This window comes from Heterodontus francisci, chromosome 8 (assembly GCF_036365525.1).
Source record: "Heterodontus francisci isolate sHetFra1 chromosome 8, sHetFra1.hap1, whole genome shotgun sequence".
Taxonomy (NCBI): Eukaryota; Metazoa; Chordata; class Chondrichthyes; order Heterodontiformes; family Heterodontidae; genus Heterodontus; species Heterodontus francisci.
The window spans coordinates 19319209-19340919 of NC_090378.1; the positions used below are offsets into that span (position 1 = coordinate 19319209).

Here is a 21711-nt window from a genome sequence, read left to right on the forward strand (position 1 = left end):
GCTGTAGGATGTCCTTTTCAGTCACTGAACATGAACTTTGCTTCTCTATCAGTTGCTATTTCTATCTATAAACTGAGAAATTCCAAGGAAGGAAGCAAGCTAACTTTGTGAATTAGAAATAAAGATCAGGGTGCTTGGAGATGGAAGTAGAGCCTGGTATGTGTTGTTGGTGGCTAGGTCCTCTAAAGTCATTGCTTTCAGTTTGCTCTTTCTGTTCTGCTAATGTAGGGTAGCAAATATCTTTCCTGAGACAGTGAGTGCAAGAGGCTTAGAGCTGTTTCTTGAATGCCCATCGTTTGAGTTGTGCTCGCTGGATTTGTATTGTTGAGCTAGTCGGCTATATATAAGTATCTGCATGGGTAGAATCTCTGACCACAACAGATATAGATCTTCCCCAAGCATCTTGATTTGATATAAAAACAAAGTGCTGGAAATACTCAGCAGGTCTGACAGCATCTGTGGAGAGAGAAACACAGTTAATGTTTCAGGTCTGTAACCTTTCATCACAGACATGAAACATGAACTCTGTTTCTCTCTACACAGATGCTGCCCGACCTGCTGAGTATTTCCAGCACTTTGTTATATTTCAGATTTCCAGCATCTGTAGAATTTTGCTTTTATCTTGATTTGATATCTGGACTCTTTCTGTAGTGGTTTGCACTGAAGTAGGCAGGTCCAGTGAGGATCATTGAACTCCATCACCAAGTTTAAATTATTCAAAACGTTTGGGATGGAAATCGTTCTTGTCGGACACCTGGAGAGCAATTGAGCTTCTATTCCCTCTTTTTTTCAGGGCTTGATGAAAGTGGCGTTATATTGTTGTGTTGGTTAGGTGAGAAATATAAATCTAGCAAAACAGATTCCGTTAGAGTATCACACCAGGAGCAGGCAATGTGACAATTCTTTTTTTTTTTAAATTACAACACACCGTTACTATTTTGATACCCAGCATCATTTATGGAATTCCATACACAAGTCCTTTATGATTTCAGATTGTCCGCGAACCCCAGATACTCCTAACCCCGAGTCTACAAATAATAGCCGCATTGCTGCCTTGAAGAGACAATTGGACATTGAGCTGAAAGTGAAGTTGGGAGCTGAGAATATGATTCAGATGTACTCGAATGGATCTTCAAAGGTGGGTTAATGTGCTTCAACGTACCTGGAGCATTGTACATATGGAACCATCCATATGCAAACAAAATCTATTCAAACTCAACTATTTTTACTTTTTGCATGCTAGTACATCTATTTGTTTTCAACTTTTCCAGCAGGAGTTAAGCTTGATGCTAGCCTTTCAACCAAATAATTAGAGAATGTGAGTATTCTGTTAGGCTAATGTCAGCTTCTACTGCATTCTGTGATTTAAATTTTTTTTTTTTAATGTTGGGCAATATCTGTGCAAGTAGCGCTGTCTTTTAACACATGGATCATGCAGTTGCAATCCCAAAGTAAATTTGTTGGAATTCTCCTAAGAGCATTTTTACCAGCTCTTGCCAACCTTGGTAGATCCCAGCAAGTTTATTTTCAGGTAGCAGTCAGCTGCACAAATCCCATTGTGAATGGTGCTAGTATGAGTCTTAGTGCAGTACTGTTCTTAAACTAGACAGGGATTAATATCTCCTCTACCGGCTCTTAAGGGTCATATTAGAAAGAGTTTGACTTCTCAGTTGAGGCCTTAGTGGGCACAAGTCTAGTGCAAAATTATTGCTGGCATGAGATGGGCTGGGGAAAACATTTATGCGGTACAGTGTGTTCTTGGGTAGTTGGAACTAAGGTGCATTGTTGGAGCAGGGTAAAGTGATCATTACTATGCCTCTGAGTATTTGGTGCTGACCTGATGCTAGAATGGAAAGTGTTTTGCTCCCTGTACTGATACCTTGATCATATAAAATCACCAAGAAATATAAACTGATATGTGCAGTTACAACAGTAACTATATCTGTTATATAGGGAAGATTCTTTTGGATTTTAATTCTTGTCTTTTTCTTTTGATTCCAATATTTTCGCCGCACCTTCATTCTGTCCCTTAAGATATCCTCTGCTGATTTATGGGGCTTAGTTCCCCCAGTCACTGGGAGTTCTCTGGAGCTCATCTAAGTGGCTTGCAAGCATTCTTGATGTGTATTCTTTGCTCTTGCCAAATATGATTTAATATTTTAAAATATACCTCAGTACTACATAACTTGTGGTACAATATACTTAAAGGAGCTGTGGTTTACCAAAATCAAAAACACCAGGTCTTTGGGGTTTTTAGTTATATGCTTGACATACAAACATACAATTTAGCAGAAGTAGACCATTCAGCCCTTCAAGCCTGCTCCGTCATTCAATAAGATCATGGCTGATTTGTTTGTGTTTCAACTTCCACACTCCCATCTACCCCTGATAACCTTTGATTCCCTTACCCAACAAGAATCTATCTCTCTCCACCTTAAAATTATGCAATGACCCTGCCTCTGCCACCTTCCGAGGCAGAGTGTTCCAAAGTCGCAGAACCCTCTGAGAAAAGATTTCTCCTCCTGTCTGTCCTAAAAGGGAGATCCCTAATTTTAAAACCGTGTCCCCTAGTTCTGGACACCTCCACAAGAGGAAACATCCTCTCCACATCCACCTTGTCAAGACCATTCAGGAACTTATACTTCAATCAAGTCTCCCCTCACTCTTCCAAACTCCAGTGAAAACAAGCCCAGTCTGTCTAACCTTTCCTCATAAGACAGCCCACTCATTCCAGGTATCAATCTAGTAAACCTCCTCTGAACCGCCTCCTACGCATTTACATCCTTCCTTAAATAAAGAGACCAAAACTGCATACAGTATTCGAGATATGGCCTCACCAATGCTCTGTATAACTGAAGCATAACATCCTTACTTTTATTTTGAGTTCCTCGTAATAAAGGATAACATGCCATTAGATGCCTTTATTACTTGCTGTACCTGCATACTAACTTTTTGTGACTCGTACTCGAACACCTAGATCCTGCTTCACCCTGGAATTCTGCACTTGTTCTCTGTTTAAGTAATACTCTGCTTTTTTATTCTTCTTGCCAAAGTGAACAACTTGACATTTTCCCACATTATACTCCATCTGCCAGATTTTTGCCCACTCACTCAACCTATCTATATCGGTCTGCAAACTCATGTCCTCTTCACAACATACTTTCCTACTGATCTTTCTGTTATCTGCAAATTTAGCTACCATGCAATCGCTCCCCTCATCTAAGTCATTGATGTAAGTTGTAAAAAGTTGAGGCCCCAACACAGACCCCTGTGGGACTCCACTCGTCATATCCTGCCACCTAGAATAGAGGATTTATGCATCCTCTGTTTTCTGCCAGGCAGCCAATCTTCTATCCATGCTAATATGTTACCCCAACACCATGAGCTGCTACTTTGCGCAATAACCTTTTATGTGGCACTTTGTCAAATCCCATCTGGAAATCCAAGTACAGTACATCAACAGGCTCCCCTTTATCCACAGCGCATGTTACTCCTTCAAAAAAACTTCAGTAAATTGTTAAATGTGATTTCCCTTTCACAAAACCGTGCTGACTATTCCCGATTACCTTGAGTTTTTCTAAGTGCCCAGCTATAATCTCCGTAATCGATTCTAACACCTTCCTCATGACAGATGTCAAGCTAACTGGCATATAGTTACCTGTTTTCTGTCACCCCCGCCTCCCCTCTTGAATAGAGGGGTTATGTTTGCTACTTTCCAATCTGATGGAACCTTCCCAGAATCTAGCAAATTTTGAAAAATTAACACCAACGCATCTACTACCTCATTAGCCACTATTTTTAAGACCCTAGGATGAAGTCTATCAGGACCTGAGGACTTGTCAGCCTGCAGCTCCATCAGTTTACTCAGTACTGCTTCCCTGGTGATTGTAATTTTGCCAAATTCCTCTCTTCCTTCCACTTACTGATTTGTAGCTATTACTGGATTTTTTTTTTGTATCCTATAGTGAAGACATAGCAAAATATTTGTTCATTGCATCTGCCATTTCTTTATCTACTGTTAACTCCTCATTCTCACTCTCGAGGATCAACACTCACTTTACTTTTCCTTTTTAAATACCTGTAGAAACTCTTGCTATCCATTTTTACATTTCTAGCTAGCTTCCTCTCACTCTTAATTTCTTTCTCCTAATCAACCTTTTAGTTATTTTCTGCCATTTTTTGGTCAGAATATAATCATCTGACCTGCCACTCATCGTTGCTCAATTACATGCTTTTTCCTTAAGTTTGATGCTTTCCTTAACTTCTTTAATTAACCACGCATGGTGGGTCCTCTCCTTAGAATTTTTCTTTATAGTAGGAATATACTTATTCTGGGTATTCTGAAATATCCCCTTAAATGTCTGCCACTGCTTCTCTGTTGATTTATCTCCTAGACTAGTAACCCAGTTAACTTCAGCTAGTTTAGCTTTCATGCCTACATAGTTGCCCTTATTTAAGTTTAAAATACTAGTCTTAGACCCACTCTTCTCTTTTTCAAATTGGATGTAAAAATCATGGCATTCAGTATATTCTCTTGTATCTTAAAGGTACATATTCTCCCTCTCCCAGCTTCCGATTCCTAACTGGAATCTCCAGAACCTCAACCAAGTCGCTGTCCTTTAAGTCACTAAGTAAGCTCGCACACAGTGCAGACTATTTGATCATGGAAAGTAATATGACCTCCGTTTTATCCTTGCCTGAGAGAGTGTCTCAAACATTTCTAATAAGGTTTGCTAAATTGAAGTCAGAAACAGAAGCCCTGAATTTCCCTCTCAACTTGAGGGCACTGAAGCCTATTGAAGTGCCCCAACTGAACTGGGATCGAACCTAATACCTTCTGGTTCATGTGGTTCAGTAACACACCAAATTTGTTCACTAAGCCATCTGAGAAGCTGGTCATATTCTGTTTGTGCTAAATTCTGTTGCATATTTTGTTTGGCATAAGGACAAGGCAGATTCCAGACTACAGCTGTACTGTTGAAATCGCAGTGCCGAAGCATTATACATCACCTGCTTTTTTCCATTGAAAGGCATTACCAGTCTCTTTGTGGCGTTAGGTTTAAATTTCTGCCTGACTAGACAAAGTATTCACCAAACCAGACGACTTGTTTGGTTTTCTATACCAAACCTTGGGTGAATCTAACTCTTAATAGTTCAGTAATAGCACACATTATGTCTTGTTATTCACTGATGGGCAGAAACTACTAAGTAAAGTTGAGTTCATGATCTGGGCACTCACTGAAAGCAGTCTGGTTTCTGCAGCTAACTGCCTTGCATGTAACATCAAAAGAGAGATAAACTGCTGCTGTTGAGAATTTTCTTTCAATTTTTATCTGATCTTGACTGCCTTAACCTTTTGAGTACCACAGATAAATTTACTAGTTCAGGCACTGACTGACTGAGAAGCACAGACATTTAGACTTTAGAACGTCTACTTCAAATTAAAATCAATGTTGTTTTTGCATAATGTAGAATAAAAAGAATGTAATCATAAAGGTTGCTGTTTGTTTTGGTGTTATACAGATTTTATGCAAGTTTTTGCAGGTTGTAAGTCAGTAAAAGTGAAAACCCACAGGTCTGTGCATCTGAAAAGAGAAAAACACAGGTTAATGTTTCTGGTGGAGAGCATACCAGTATTTTTCAACTGCTGACTTGTATATTTCTAGCATTATCTGTTGAAATTTCAGATTCCAGAAATTGAAATGTTTTCTTTTTCTCTTTGATGTGGAGTTTTGTGGAATGCTCTTGTATTGGGAGGGGCAAAGAAGAGAGCAAGGAGAATTTAGTATGACATTTTCAATTCTGGACCGCACCCCCTCCTCCCCAACATTCAGTTCTTGTTGGACTATAGATAAGACATTGAACAGTAGTGTTAGAAAGCTACAGTATGATGTGTGGAAGCAAAAATGACAGTTTCCATTTCTATAGCACTTTATATGTTCAAAATGTCCAATGCAATTAATTATTTTGAAGGGTAGTTACTGTGATGTAGGCATGAGACAAAATAAGTGTGAAAATGTTTTTTGTATAAAACACATATATTGCATCCTTATTTCTCTAAGCACGTTCTGTTTTTTACATTTATGAAGTCCAATTGGTGATTTTGTACATGCAGAAGGAAAGCTAAATGTACTTCACCAGATGTCAGTTCATTTGTCCTAAGTCAGTCATACTTTGCATGTGCTGTATAAAGATATTCCCTGTAATGTTTTGAATTTTAGACTAAGCACTTTTCTTTTTTAATGTTCAGGATCGAAAACTGTTAGCTGCAGCTCAACAAATGCTTCAAGATAGTAAGACAAAAATAGAAGTTATAAGGATGCAAGTTCTTAAGTCGACACAGACTAGTGAAACAGCCTTTGAAAATTCAGATGGAATAGGTAAGACCTATAATTAGTCTACCATAGGGTTCTTTTGCACCATTCTTGGAGTAGGCTTGTAACCCTATAGGCAGAAGTTATGAAAATGTAGTAATATTGATGTGAACTAGTATTGAGTAAATTATGATGTGAAGATTAGCCCCAGTTACATGGTTATATACCAAAATCTCTAACAGTTGTCTGTTCCCTCTAATATAGATTTGTATAATCTGTCCCTTGTAATGACGTTCTATTCATATGTCTCCCAAAAACACACATGTTGTCACCAGGGTTTTGATCTAATTATGAATGTCAACCTAGGTAGGTGCATCCAATTAGCTCAGATTCTATGTAAAACAAAGGACATGAAAAGACCAGCTGGTCCATTGAACTTGTATATATAGTGTCATAGTGTGACTTCTACACACCATCACCCCAATCTGCCACCTCTTTCCTCCCTCTGCACTACTTCCCAACCCCATCAAGAATGCAATTTCCCAAGAGATGCAGAAGGCCTTGGATCAATTTAGAAAAAAAAAAATCTTAAATTCTTCTCAGGTGTTTAAACAAGTTCCAGGTGACCACAGTGACTGGAGGGAGCAGTTACATTGGCCACACTCTGGAACTCCTCCGGCTCCTGTTTTGAGTGCTTGCAGCAAGACGACGCCTGCTGCACAGCCACCATTTTGCTCCTGAGGTCTGTGTCTCTGTAAAAAGAAGCATTTCCTAACATCTAAACTAATTCTATGCTTGTGATGTTCCCAGGTTGTCCCTAATCCATCTACCTTGAATAGCCTATCCAGATTAATTTGAATCTAATTCTTTCACTATTTAAAGACTTCAATCAAAGCTTCTCAACCTGCTTTTCCAGAGTAATAAGTTCCTGTTATTGTTAGCATGAGGGCCCTTAAACTAGATGTCAATCTAGTGGCTCTCTTGAATCTTTTCTATAGTCACTATATTCTACATTACCCACCATGTGAGAGGGCTGAAACTGAACAAAATACTTTGGATGAGGCCTGATCAAGGCCTTATACAGGAACAGATTAGTATTTCTTGTTTGTATTTCATCATCCAGGCAACACATCTGAACACTTTGCTTTTATAGTAGCCCCACAGAACTGGTCATGGATCTTAAATAATTCATGCACTTTAACACCCGGGTCCTTTTGCCCATCTAGTTTTGAGTAGGCAACCCTTAAGGGGTTACAAATGCTTGGTGTTGTCCTCATTGAAGTTTGTAACACAATGCATATGGCCTCTTTCTCCTCTTTTTTCCCCCCCCCCCCCACCCCACATTGCATTTATATCTGATTATAATCTATTTTTCTTATGCATTTTCAAGCAAATGATCTTTCATTCAGAACAACCCAGATAAAGTGTCCAATTTGTAAGCATCCAAACAGAGTGATGCAGCAACACTATTTAATTACATTTGTTGTAATCTTTCCTTCCTCTCTCTTGGGTTATGTACGTGTCTATTAGTCAGAATGCTGGAACCTTACCCAGAACCAAATCAACTTTTGCATTGCTGCTGCCCATGACTTATGACAGTCCAGGATCCATTCCATCTGCTTCTGACATTCTACATGCAACTGTCTTTGCCTCTGTCGAATTGCAGATTATTACTAACCACCTCCAGGCACTTACCCAATGTCTCTCGACACAAGGAGGCCGACGAAGACTAATAACAAATATTGGGAGACAGCATAGACTCACTTAAATACTAATCTGTCGCTGTCATTTTAGAGTGTAGTAGTGTTCTTTATGAAATCAAACGGATTAATTTGTAAGATGAAAACCTGGGTTCTCTTCATGTTCTGGCTGTCAAGTATTGAAGTCATATAAATGACGTCCTATCAATGATTTCAGAAGGAAATTGGGTAGGCGCTTGAAGGGAATTAATTTGCAGGACTACGGGGGTGAGCAGGGGAATGGGACTGATTCCTCTACAGAGAGCCAGCATGGATTCAGTGGGCTGAACTGCCTCCTTCTGTGCCATAATGACTGTGACCATGATGCAAACAGCATTTAAAATGCCTACTGGCTATGCTGATGAACTTTTTTTTAAAAAAGTATTTGGGCAGTGAAAAATTCTCCATTCAACAATCATGTCTAATTGACACTGCCATGAACTCCAATCTATTAAAGTCCTGATTGAGATGACTAAACATTGATAAAACTTTAAACAAAATTGAAGCTTTTTCCTGATCAGCTTGTAAATTTTAAGTTGCTGGATGGTATAGTGGGTAAATTTATTGTGCTGAGCCGGATGAATATGGCAGATGCAGTTTAATGTGGATAAATGTGAGGTTATCCACTTTGGTAGCAAAAACAGGAAGTCCGATTATTATCTGAACGGCTATAAACAGAGAGGGGAATATGCAATGAGACCTGGGTGTTCTCGTACACCAGTCACTGAAGGTAAGCATGCAGGTGCAACAGGTGGTAAAAAAGGCAAATGGTATGTTGGCTTCATAGCAAGAGGATTTGAGTACAGGAGAAGGATGTCTTGCTGCAATTATGCAGGGCCTTGGTGAGGCCACACCTGGAATATTGTGTGCAGTTTTGGTCTCCTTATCTGAGGAAGGATGTTCTTGCCATAGAGGGAGTGCAGCGAAGGTTTACCAGACTGATTCCTAGGATGGCGGGACTGGTGTATGAGGAGAGATTGAGTCGGTTAGGATTATATTCGCTGGAGTTCAGAAGAATGAGGGGGGATCTCATAGAAACCTATAAAATTCTAACAGGACTTGACAGGGTAGATGCAGGAAGGATGTTCTCGATGGTAGGGGAGTCCAGAACCAGGGGTCATAGTCTAAGGACACTGGGTAAATCTTTCAGGACTGAGATGAGGCGAAATTTCTTCACCCAGAGAGTGGTGAGCCTGTGGAATTTGCTACCACAGAAAGTAGTTGAGGCCAAAACATTGTATGTTTCCAAAAAGGAGTTATATGTAGCTTTTGGGGCGAAAGGGATCAAATGATATGGGGGAAAGCAGGAACAGATTACTGAGTTGGATGATCAGCCATAATCATAATGAATGGCAGAGCAGGCTCGAAGGGCTGAATGGCCTACTACTCCTCCTATTTTCTATGTTTCTATGATATAGAAGGCCTCAAGTTTAGTCTCTGGTCTCAGCTGTAGGGGCAGTGGGAATGCTGCACTCCTGGGCCAGGGAGAAGTGGACTAGCTGGTGAGGCCAAGATTGGACTAGGCTGTGTTGCTTTCTTTGGTCAAGTAGCCAGTTCACTATTCAGGCTTGCATATGAATGGCCAACTAGGTGAGGTACTGGAGGGCAGTAGTATCCATAGGCAGATACCCCAGCATGGGTGTTCCATTGAAGATATGTTTATAAGTTCCATCTTATTTTTAATGACATAGTAATCCACTTCCTTTTTAAAGCATTCATTTGTCATGAAATTAAGAGCTTAGTGTTGTGGGGCCTAAGTCCAAAATATTAGCTTTTGCAATAAAACTTTTCAGTTGAAGTAGAATTCAACTTGTATCTTTTCTAATTGTGAGAGTGTCTGTCATTTTGCCATATTGTATGACTTAATAACTGACTCCTTCTTGCCCTATTGTAGTTGTAGAGTAACGGCTTGCATCTATGGTTAAAATTGTTTTTATTTAAGCAACAAAACCTGGGATAAGCCCTTTGGAACTTAGGGTTGAAGAGCTCAGGCATCACTTCAGAATAGAATATGCAGTGGCAGAAGGAGCAAAAAATGTTATGCGACTTCTTGGGTCTGGAAAGGTTCCTGACAAGAAAGCACTTTCAGAGGTAATTTAAAAATCTATATATTACATCTTTATTACTGCAGATTTTCAGTACGATTAGTTAAGTAATTTTCTTCCCTTTCTCAACAAGGCACAAGCAAGATTTAATGAATCAAGTCAGAAGTTGGATCTTTTGAAATACTCGTTGGAGCAAAGATTGAGCGAGCTTCCAAAAAACCACCCAAAGAGCAGTATTATCAAAGACGAATTGTCAATGGTTTCATCACCAGCCCTCAGTCCACGTCACAGTGTGATTTATCCACAGAATCAGTACAGCACACTATCCAAACCTGCTGCGTTAACAGGTGTGTATTTTAAATATCTTTCCACCATAAAAATGATTTTAAGAGTATGGTTGTTTTGCAGGGGACTGGTGCTAATTATAATCACCAGTTCATGTATATAGAGAAACTCAATTCCTTAGTAATGAGATCATATGGTTCACTTTTAAGATAGAACTCCCCTTGTGAAAGGTGCATGGTTCTGTGGTGTGCTGTGGATCTTCAGCATTGTTAGTCTCCTCTAGTATGGGGGCATCTAAATCCAGCATTGGAAGTATCCTGTGATCATATCCTTTTGGATGAATTAGGTGCATGGTCAGACTGGAACAACAGTTTAGAGAAAATTGGTGGGGTGGAAACTGGGTAGAATATATCCAACAATAGAAGAGTCTGTGGAAGAACCTCACTATATTTTTGTGGTTCATGAGGCAACCAAATGGTTTGCGTTTGTATTATGCTTTTGATTTGCATATCACAAAGTAAACCTGCCATATTGACCAATAAAATTTGAGCTTTGAGAAGTATGCAAAGCCAGGATGCAAAGGCATGATTGTCACCTGTCTTGTGTAAGCTAGCAGCTTACAGGAAGCTAAAACCAATAAAATGTATTTTTTAGTTGAACAAGTTGCTCAAGTATGTAATTAAATTGGTTATAGAATCAGTGGGCTGAATTTTACCAGCACCTCAATGCCGTGGATCGCAGTGCGGGGCAGGTAAAATTCTGTGGGGAGAGGCCTGCCTCGACCCACAATGTCGAGATGGGCCCCACCGCATGGCGGCAATATGTTAAACGGTACTTAACACTGCAGATTATGCAGCCCACAGCCTCTCCATGGACACCTCTGGATTTTTCGCTGAACGGGCGCCTGTCACGTGCTGTCCCGTTCACGATTTGAAAAGCCGGCCGGTCCTCAGAGGCAGAAGGTTTCGCGGCAGAAGGTAAGTTCCTTTTCAGGGGTCTCACTCTGCATTCTTGAAGGGAGGTGGGGGGGATTACACGGCTCCCACTCTGCAGACTGGAAGGGAGGGGGGATACACCAGGGTGTGTCTCTGCATACTGCAAGGGAGGGGGATATTTGGGGTCTCACTCTGCATACTAGGAGGGAGGAGGTCTGGGATTACTGGAGGGAAAGCTCTGCAGGCATGTGTACCTTCTCTTGGTAAACAGTGTATGCTGTGTGTTTATTTGTGTTTGTGAAGGAGCAATAGCACTCTAGTCACCCTGGGGAGGGTGCTAGAAAGGGTCGGAGCATTAAGGTTATGTGGATGGTAGGGGCAATCGATTCAGCTGGTAGGATCTTGATGTGGTCATGGTCTGCCACTCAGTGTTGGCCAAGATGGACAATGCCATGGCACACCACATAGTTGATTCCTGAAAGCAGCTGATGTACCAGTCAACACCAATCCCTGCCCTGTTAGGATCTTTTGAATACATGAAGGGTTCAACTTTATTTATCACATGGAAATAGGTATGGCTCATCCTACATTGTGTGATCCTCTGCTGTTGAGGATCTATATGCGCCAGAGGCAATATCAACAGGCAGGTGTGATCCAAGTAGAGGCCCCCGGTCGTAAGCAGCAGCCCCCAAGGGGAGTTCGCCATTGCGATTGCCGTGCATCTACAGACCCCACATGACATGCCATCAGATGTCCGTGCACCAGTGTCAGAGGCGATTGCGCATGTAGAGAAGGTGGTGACACATGTCTATGCCCTGCTCAAAGGTGACCTGCAGCCCATGGGCTCTGGTGGACATCCTATGCCTTTGTTCCTCATAGTAGCAGTGGTTCTCAAACTTGATGCCTAGGCAGCTTTTCAGTGGCCCACCAGAGACCTTTGTGGGGTCACACAGTCAGCAGTGCACTGCTGCATCAGGGAGGTCACCGATACCCTGCACTGGAGGGCCAGTGAGTATGTCCGCTTCAGGACAGACTGTCTCAGCCAGACCCAGAGGGCCAACGGTTCCGGGACCATTGCCGGAGAACCACAGGTTGTAATGTTCATAGACTGCAATCTTGTGGCCATCAGGCCTCCCGCCAGGCTACCACCTGCAGACGTCACCATTAAAGGAATCCTTTCAATTTAGTTGAAGCTGGTATGTGATCACCGCAGATGCTTCATGCAAATCTGTGACCGCTTCTCAGGCAGCTGTGATGACACTTGGGATCTGCGCCAGTCACTTAACTGGCTCAGATGGAGGGGTGACTTCTTGGAGATGAGGGCTATCCTTTGCAGACATGGCTCCCGACACCAGTGAGAGACCCCACCACTGCTGAAGAGAGATACAACACCAGCCACTGAGCTGCAAGAGCAACCATTGAGGAGGAGATCGGCATGCTGAAAGAGTGCTTCCAATGCCTGGATGGATAGGGTGATGCCCTGTACTAAGGGCCAAAAAGGCCAGCTCCTTTCTTTGCTGCTCTGCACAACTACGCACCCAATAGGGGCCAGGCCTGGCATGATGAGAGACGTCAACAGGATTCCTCCTCTGACTATGAGGACACTGAAGACCTCCAACATGAAAGACGCATGGGAGGGCAAATGGCACCCAGGCCCTGCACGCAGGGCTAGCAGTGAGCTAGGGATGTACGGAAGTGGCTCATCAGGCAAAGGCTTTCTGCTGCATAGGAACTGACATGAGCTCTGCAAGCCACACATCACCCTCGCTCACCTGCTGTGCACCAGTCCACATCTGCAGCCTCCCTGTGTAAACCATTAGTGGCAGCAGCTGACTGAGCCAATGTCCATGTCACTGCATCTGTGGAGACACTCATGAGTAATGGTGGCATGGCTATGATGCTGTTGCATACATTGGCTCTCCTGAATGGCCAACGGTGCAAAGGGATGTGACATTTGTGCTACATGCTTGTACATATCATTCACAGAGAAAAGGACACATGTTGGTGAGAAACATTTAGTGAAAGTCATATTTATATTGCTGTGGCACCCATGCATTCCCATTTGTTTCAATGTGTTCTCTGTAAATCTCTAATACCTTTTCTGGTATATTTAAGTCTCATGTCCTGGAATGTGCAAAATTAAGATTATTCACCCAGGTGCAACATGCCTACAAGAAGGAATGTTATACTTGAGTGGAAGAAGAGGAACGAAGCTACACAGGACACTGGGACACAGCAGGGTGAGTATGCGGCAGCAAAGCGGAAAGTGCTGGGGTAACTTGGATCAGGCAGCATCTGTGGAGAGAGAAGCAGAGTTAACTTTCAGGTCTGTGAACTTGGACAAGTTATCTCTGCTGCGCTCTCCACATGTGCTACCTGACCTGCTGGATTTCTGCAGCACTTTCTGCTTTGCTGCCAGATTGACAGCAGCCCCACTCTTCAGTCAGGTAAGTATTCTTTCACAGCTGTCAGGAAGCAGATGCTGGGGTGCTTAACATAAGGCCCCAGCACCTGCTGCACAGCTGTCAAAAGGTCCCTCACTGCGCCGAATGTCCCAGCTCTCCCCACGTAATATGGGGAGGGTGGCTCGGCGCCGTGATGCTAATGCGCCCCAGCACATAATATCACAGGGGCTCTGCGGTGGCTGCTAAATGCGGGCACCCCGCTGAGTTTAAAGGGCGCCGTCGCAGAACGTGGCGCCCGAATAAAATTCAGCCCAGTGTGTCTCCAACCTGCCCTTTAATTTGTATTGTGGATCCACCACCTACTAGCTCAGTTCCTTACCTCTCAACGACCACTCAGCAAAATTCTTGCCGTTATTTTGAACATTCTGTTCCTCAGGTATTCCCCATCTTCAAAAATGCTGTCATAGAATTATAGCACTTCACAGTGCAGAGGAGGTTATTTGACCCATCATGTCAGTGTTGGCTTTTTGCGAAAGCAATCCAGAAAGGAAGGCCACTGCGTCATGCTTTCCCCGTTGTGGAAGTTTTTAAAAGTCCAACTTTTCTGCTACCTTATGATGCATAATACTATTCTGTCCACCACCACCATCCCATCTCTTCCCTGGTCACCCTCCTGACCCACTTTTATTAGACGTACTCCAATGTAGTCAACTCATGGCCACCAATTCCTTCTAATTTTCACACGGTCACTTCAGGGGTGCTCAAAGACTCCATTTTTTGGGGATAATTTCCTATTCTTTTACGCACTGCACTTTAGTGACATCATCGGGAAGCATGAAGACAGTTTCTATATCTACAGAAGTGACTTTCAACGCTACCTCTTTGCTGCCAGGCTTGATTTTTTTTTTTGGTCTTGCCATGCATTTGACTGATTCTGTATCTTGTTGAGTCAGAACTTTCTTCAGCTCAATGCCAGCAAAATCAAAGCCACATGATCAGTTCCATCCAAAACAGTGTACTTCAGGTGCTGATTCTATTTTCCACTGCAGCTGTTTGCATACCATTGGATTTAGTCTAAGTATTCAGTGTTTGACAATCTGAGCTTCAAACTACACATCTTAGCTGTGCCAAGGCTGCTTACTTCCACCTCCCCAGAACATCCCCTTCCTGTGGCCCTACCTTACCCTAGTATTGTTGAAACCTTCAGCTACATCTTCCATGAGCTCAAGGATCCACTCTACAAATGCTTTAATGGGCCTCTCCAACTCCACCCTCGCAAACCCCAACTTATCTGTTCCTTGTATCTTGTCCAGCATGCCCATCACCCTTGCTGGCCTGCACTGGCTCTCTACCCCAAGCACCAATTGCAAAATCCTTATGTTGTATATACAAAAGATAAAGGGCAAGGAAAGAAACAGCTGGTCCATCGGGTCTGGCCCATACATCTTAATTTACAACATGCACTACCTGCCAATAATCATGTGATTCACTGGGGAAGACGAAAATCTAAGTAAACTTAAGGCCAATTTAGGAAGGAAAAAAATCTGGAAAATTCCTGTCAAACCTCCCTAAGGCAACCAAAACTATTACGAGGAGAACGCATTGACCACAATTTATATTGCTTAGTTTTCCTCCATCTTTTGTGTGTCATGATCTTTGCCTCGACTAGTAATCGTAGTAATTGATCCAGTTCTCTCTCGAAGGTATGCAGCAAATCTGCACTCCCCGTATGTTCCATAGGTCATAGAGTTATACAGCACAGAAACAGGCCCTTCAGCCCTTCGTGTCTGTGCCGGCCATCCAGCACTCAACTATTCTAATCCCATATTCCTGCACTTGGCCCCTAGCCTTGTATGCTATGGCATTTCAAGTGCTCATCTAAATACTTTTTAAATGTGAGGGTTCCTGCCTCCACCACCCCTTCAGGCGGTGAATTCCAGATTCCAACCACCCTCTGAGTGAAAAAGATTTTCCTCAAATCCCCCCTAAACCTCCTGCCCCTTACCCTAAATCTATGCCCCCTGGTTCTTGACCCCTCTGCTAAGGGCCTATCTAACCTATCAATGCCCCTCATAATCTTGTACACCTCAATCATGTCCCCCCTCAGCCTTCTCTGCTCCGAGGAAAACAACCCTAGCCTTTTCAGTCTCTCTTCATAGCTAAAATGCTCCAGCTCAGGCAACATCCTGGTGAATCTCTTCTGCACCCTCTCTAGTGCAATCACATCCTTCCTATACTGTGGTGACCAGAACTGTACACAGTCCTCCAGCTGTGGCCTAACAAGTGTTTTATATAGCTCCATCATAACCTGCTGACAGAAGAATACTCTCCTGACATCTAACCTAGTTCTACCCTGGTGCCTGATCCTTTCTAATTTATCTAATTGAAATAATCTATATGTACTCAGTCTTTCATTACTTTAAATGCCTCTATCAGGTCCTCAGAGTCTACAATTGTCAAAAATAAATAGACCCAGTTTTTTAAAAACCTATCTGGGTAACTAAGGCATTTTAAGCCAGGTACTGTTGCAGCACTCCGAACCTTTTCCAATGCTTGTAAATCATGCATCATTTGAGGGGTCCTAAACTGGACACTGTATTCTAAGTAAGGCCTAACCAAAGTTCTATACAAGGACAAAATGGTGTGGTTTTTTTTATACCGAATTATCTTGACAATACAACTTCATGTTTTATTTGCTTTGGCTGATCATGGACCTTAAGGGAATTATGTGCAATAATACCAATATTTCTTTTTTCCTTCTTGACAAACATAAGTTGTTTACCCTGTACAGTATAAATATATTTAGTGTTTATCCTGTCCACGTGCACTATGTTGAATGCCATTACCAAATGCAGTCTCAGTCCCCTGATGCATCAAAGTTTGCATGAGGTAGTTTATTCTCATCTATTCTGGCTTAGATTTTCATAAGTCAAATTTGTGAACTGTTACCTCAAAACCTACACCCAGATTATTAATGAAAGCATAAAGCAATAACCCTAACTTCAATCTCTGCAGGACACCACTGATAACCAGCAGATTCCAAGTCGTCAGTCACTTTGTGCCTACAGGAATGTAGCCAGTTCTAAATCTTATGTAACAATTTTCCCTAATTTCACAAGATTCTATCATCTTGCGAGGTACATTATCAAAATTGTACTCAAGATTGTCAGAAAAACGTCTATCGACCTACCCTTGCATCTCTCCATGACACTGTTTTGTCTACATCTACAACTTTCTTTAGTCTTGCACCCCAGCATTCAAGCTGTGGTGTGCTATGTGTCATTCCCTGTCACAAGAACACAAGAAATAGGATTAGAAGTAGACCATATGGCCTATTGAGCCTGCTTCGCCATTCAATATGATCATGGCCTTCAGTTCCACTTTCCTGCCCACTCTCCATATCCCTTGATTCCCTGCAAGACCAAAAATCTATCCCAGCCTTAAATGTATTCAAGGATGGAGCATCCACAACCCTCTGGGGTAAGAGTGTTCCAAAGATTCACAACCCTTTGAGTGAAGTAATTTCTCCTCATCTCGGTCCTGAATGATTGGCCCCTTATCCTGCGACTGTGTCCCTATGAACCAAATTCCCTGACCAGCGGGAACAATCTCTCAGCTTCTACCCTATGAAGCCCTTTCAGCATCTTGTATGTCTCAATTAGATTGCCTCTCATTCTTCTAAACTCCAGAGAATACAGTCCCAATTTACTCAATCTCTCATCATAGGACAACCCCCTCATCCCAGGGACCAATTTAGTAAATCTTCGCTGCACCGCCTCCAGTGCAAGTAGATCCTTTCTTACATGTGGAGACCAAAACTGCACACTGTATTCCAGGTGCGGTCTCACCAAAGCCCTGCACAATTTTAGTCCTCTTTGGCCTCCTTGTCTCGAGAGACAATGGGTAAGTGCCTGGAGGTTGTCAGTGGTTTGTGAAACAGAGCCTGGAGTGGCTATAAAGGCCAATTCTAAAGTGACACTCTTCCACAGGTGCTGCAGATAAAATTGGTTGTCGGGGCTGTTACACAGTTGGCTCTCCCCTTGCGCTTCTGTCTTTTTTCCTGCTAACTGCTAAGTCTCTTCGACTCGCCACACTTTAGCCCCGCCTTTATGGCTACCCGCCAGCTCTGGCGATCGCTGGCAACTGTCTCCCACAACTTGTGATCAATGTCACAGGACTTTGTCGCGTTTGCAGACGTCTTTAAAGCGGAGACATGGACGGCAGGTGGGTCTGATACCAGTGACAAGCTCGCTGTACAAAGTGTCCTTGGGGATCCTACCATCTTCCATGCGGCTCACGTGGCCAAACCATCTCAAGCGCCGCTGGATCAGTAGGGTGTATATGCTGGGGATGTTGGCCGCCTCGAGGACTTCTGCATTGGAGACACGGTCCTGCCACCTGATGCCAAGGATTCTCCGGAGGCAGCGAAGATGGAATGAATTGAGACGTCGCTCTTGGCTGACATACATTGTCCAGGCCTCGCTGCCTTAGAGCAAGGCACTGAGGACACAGGCTTGATACACTTGGACTTTTGTGTTCCGTGTCAGCGTGCCATTTTCCCACACTTTCTTGGCCAGTCTGGACATAGCAGTGGAAGCCTTTCCCATGTGTTTGTTGATTTCTGCATCGAGAGACAGGTTACTGGTGATAGTCGAGCCTAGGTAGGTGAACTCTTGAACCACTTCAAGAGCGTGGTCGCCGATATTGATGGAGCATTTCTGACGTCCTGTCCCATGATGTTCATTTTCTTGAGGCTGATGGTTAGGCCAAATTCATTGCAGGCAGCCGCAATCCTGTCGATGAGTCTCTGCAGACACTCTTCAGTGTGAGATGTTAATGCAGCATCGTCGGCAAAGAGGAGTTCCCTGATGAGGACTTTCTGTACTTTGGTCTTCGCTCTTCGATGGGCAAGGTTGAACAACCTGCCATCTGATCTTTTGTGGAGGAAAATTCCTTCTTCTGAAGACTTGAACACATGTGAGAGCAGCAGGGAGAAGAAGATCCCAAACAGTGTAGGTGCGAGAACACAGCCCTGTTTCACGCCACTCAGGATAGGAAAGGGGTCTGATGAGGCGCCACTATGCTGAATTGTGCCTTTCATATTGTCATGGAATGAGGTGATGATACTTGGTAGCTTTGGTGGACATCCGATCTTTTCTAGTAGTCTGAAGAGACCACGTCTGCTGACTAGGTCAAAGGCTTTGGTGAGATCAATGAAAGCAACGTAAAGGGGCATCTGTTGTTCGCGGCATTTCTCCTGTAGCTGGCGAAGGGAGAACAGCATGTCAGTGGTGGATCTCTCTGCTCGAAAGCCACACTGTGCCTCAGGATAGACACGCTCAGCCAGCTTCTGGAGCCTGTTTAAAGCGACTCGAGCGAAGACTTTTCCCACTATGCTGAGCAGGGAGATTCCATGGTAGTTGTTGCAGTCACCGCGATCACCCTTGTTCTTATAGAGGGCGATGATATTGACATCGCGCATTTCCTGTGGTACTGCTCCCTCGTCCCAGCACAGGCAAAGCAGTTCCTAGAGTGCTGAAATTATAGCAGGCTTGGCACTGTTGATTATTTCAGGGGTAATGCCGTCCTTCCCAGGGGCTTTTCCGCTGGCTGGAGAACCAGTGGCATCACTGAGTTCAGAATTTGTTGGCTGTACGTCCAGCTCATCCATGACTGCAGAGACTGAGCTGCATTGAGGGTGGTCTCAGTGACAACATTTTCCCTGGAGTACAGTTCTAGGTAGGGTTCTACCCAGCGGTCCATTTGCTTGCGTTGGTTAGTGATCGTGTTCGCTGATTTAGATTTGCGGGGAGGGGGGGGGGCGATCTTCTTGATGGTTGGCCCAAAAGCTCTCTCAATGCCATCATACATTCCTCTGATGTTTCCGGTGTCGGAGGCTAGCTGAATATGACTGCATAGGTGTTGCCAGTAGTCATTTGCACAGTGCCTGGCTGTTCTTTGTGCAGCGCTTCTGGCTGATTTAAGTGCTACGGATGTTAACTTGCTGGGGGCTTTCTTGTAGTTCAGCAGTGCAATGCGCTTAGCGGCTATGACAGGTTCCAGCTTTTCAAAGTGAGATTGAAACCAGTCTGCGTTCTGCTTCACCCGTTTGCCATAGGTGGTCATTGCTGAGTCATAGATGGCATCTCTGATGTGGGCCCACTTGGTCTCTGCATCCCCTGTAGGAGTGTTTTGAAGGGCTTTTTCAAGTGAATTTAGAAACTTATGGAATAGCTGTGGATAAGAAATTTTGCTAGTGTTGTGCGGGTGGCCCTTCTGCTTGGAGTGATGCAGCTTCTTTGGTTTGAGTCTAACCTTGCTGCACACCAGGGTGTGGTCAGTGACGCAGTCGGCACTGTGGAAGCTACGTGTCATTTGAACACTTTAAAGACGCTTGCCTTGTGACGATGAGGTCCAGCTGGTGCCAATGACGTGATCTTGGGTGCCTCCAAGAAACCTGGTGACAGGGTTTAGTATGAAAGAACGAGTTGGTGATGCAGAGGTTATGATAGGTACACAACTCAAGCAGTCTGTCCATTCTCATTCATCCTTCCAATGCCATAGTGCCCAAGGCAGGAGGGCCATGAGTCATGGTCGGCCCCAACCCTGGCATTAAAGTCCCCCTGCAGGAACAGATGTTCGGTATTGGGGATGCCACTGATGATATTGTGGAGTTCCTTGTAGAACTGGTCTTTAGCTTCAGATGGGGAGCAGAGTGTTGGAGCATAGATGCTGAGTAGGTGTACTGGACCAGAGGCAGTGAGCAGTCGGATGGACAATATGCGTTCCGAGCCATTTGAGGGTGGCTGTCATGTTGAGCAAAGTATTTCTGATGGCGAAGCCCACTCCATGCTGTATTGGTTCTTCAGGATTCCTACTCTGCCAGAGGAAGGTGCAGTCTTGCTCTCTTAGCGATCCGCTCGCAGGGAGGCGAGTCTCCTGAAGTGTTGCAATGTCCACATTGAGTCTACTGAGCTCGTTGTTAATGATGGCGATCTTCTGAGAATCGTTGATTTGTGTAAGGTCTTCTGACAGGCCAAGACACACCGTTCTGACGTTCCAGCTTGCAAAACAAAGGGCTGGTACCATCTTTCCTCTGTTTGTCGTGCTGTTTGGTGCAGTGTTGCAGTCCATTTGTCGGGCAATGACCCTGAGCTCCAAGCACCCATTGAAGTAGGTGGACTGTGGCGGGACAGAACCTTACTGTCCGGGGGCTGCCCGGTTTGAGGCGGGCGGTAGCTGTCCAGTGAGATGTGATGACCTCTCCCACCAACAAAGGCAACCCGTGGTGTCCAATCTCTACACCAATTGAGCTGGACTTGTGACCCGTAACTGCTGCCTTCCGTGTTGTTTTGGTTGCTGTGAGGTGTTTATGGAGTGACCTCTCCATGGCGCATGCCTGGGCGGATGTATGGAGGTTGTGAGATGCCCAAGCGTCAAAACCCCCCTCTCTGCCTTCCTGGTTGGCTCCAAAGGAGTGCAGAGCACGACGTTTGGCACTGGTATGGCTGCAGGAGCTGCCGGAAACTTGCCAAAGGTGACACGTGACCGCCTTCGGGGTTCCGCTCCGGATTTTCTGTTCGGGTTTACTCCCTTAGCCTTGGTCTCTCCCGAGACGCCAACAAGGCAGTGGGGTTGTTTGGGCCCCTGCTCAGGGATAGGTGGATGCTGGTGGAAGGGTGTGCGAGGGGGAGCTCGGAAGGGGGCTGCAGTGGGGTGGGGGAAGGGGTTGCAGGTAATAAAACATTTCATCAGCTCCCACCATTGTCCTCTAGTGTTCTGAATGCTGGGGGGGGGGTGGTACCTTCATTAATTGGTTAGTGGTAATGCACTTAAGAAAGGACCTCATCAGGGTAATCGGGCTCTCGGTGAGCCTGTTCGCTTCCATCTGCATCGTCTTTGTCAACAAGTGGATCGCGACCCTGGCAAGCAGGCCAACCCACAGCGTCCCCAGGCTGACGCTGCGCCCGTGATCGCCTGGAGTCTGG

General features: G+C 44.1%; 1 protein-coding gene across 1 annotated transcript in view; it reads left to right on the forward strand.

Annotated features, from left to right (window-relative positions):
- Positions 1–21711, forward strand: part of LOC137372676 (serine/threonine-protein kinase N2-like) — a 127418-nt gene that overhangs the window by 76040 nt on the left and 29667 nt on the right. The window contains 4 exon segments of the mRNA XM_068036719.1: positions 993–1138; positions 6251–6380; positions 9996–10144; positions 10232–10445. Of these exon segments, the coding sequence (XP_067892820.1) occupies positions 993–1138; positions 6251–6380; positions 9996–10144; positions 10232–10445 (639 nt within the window).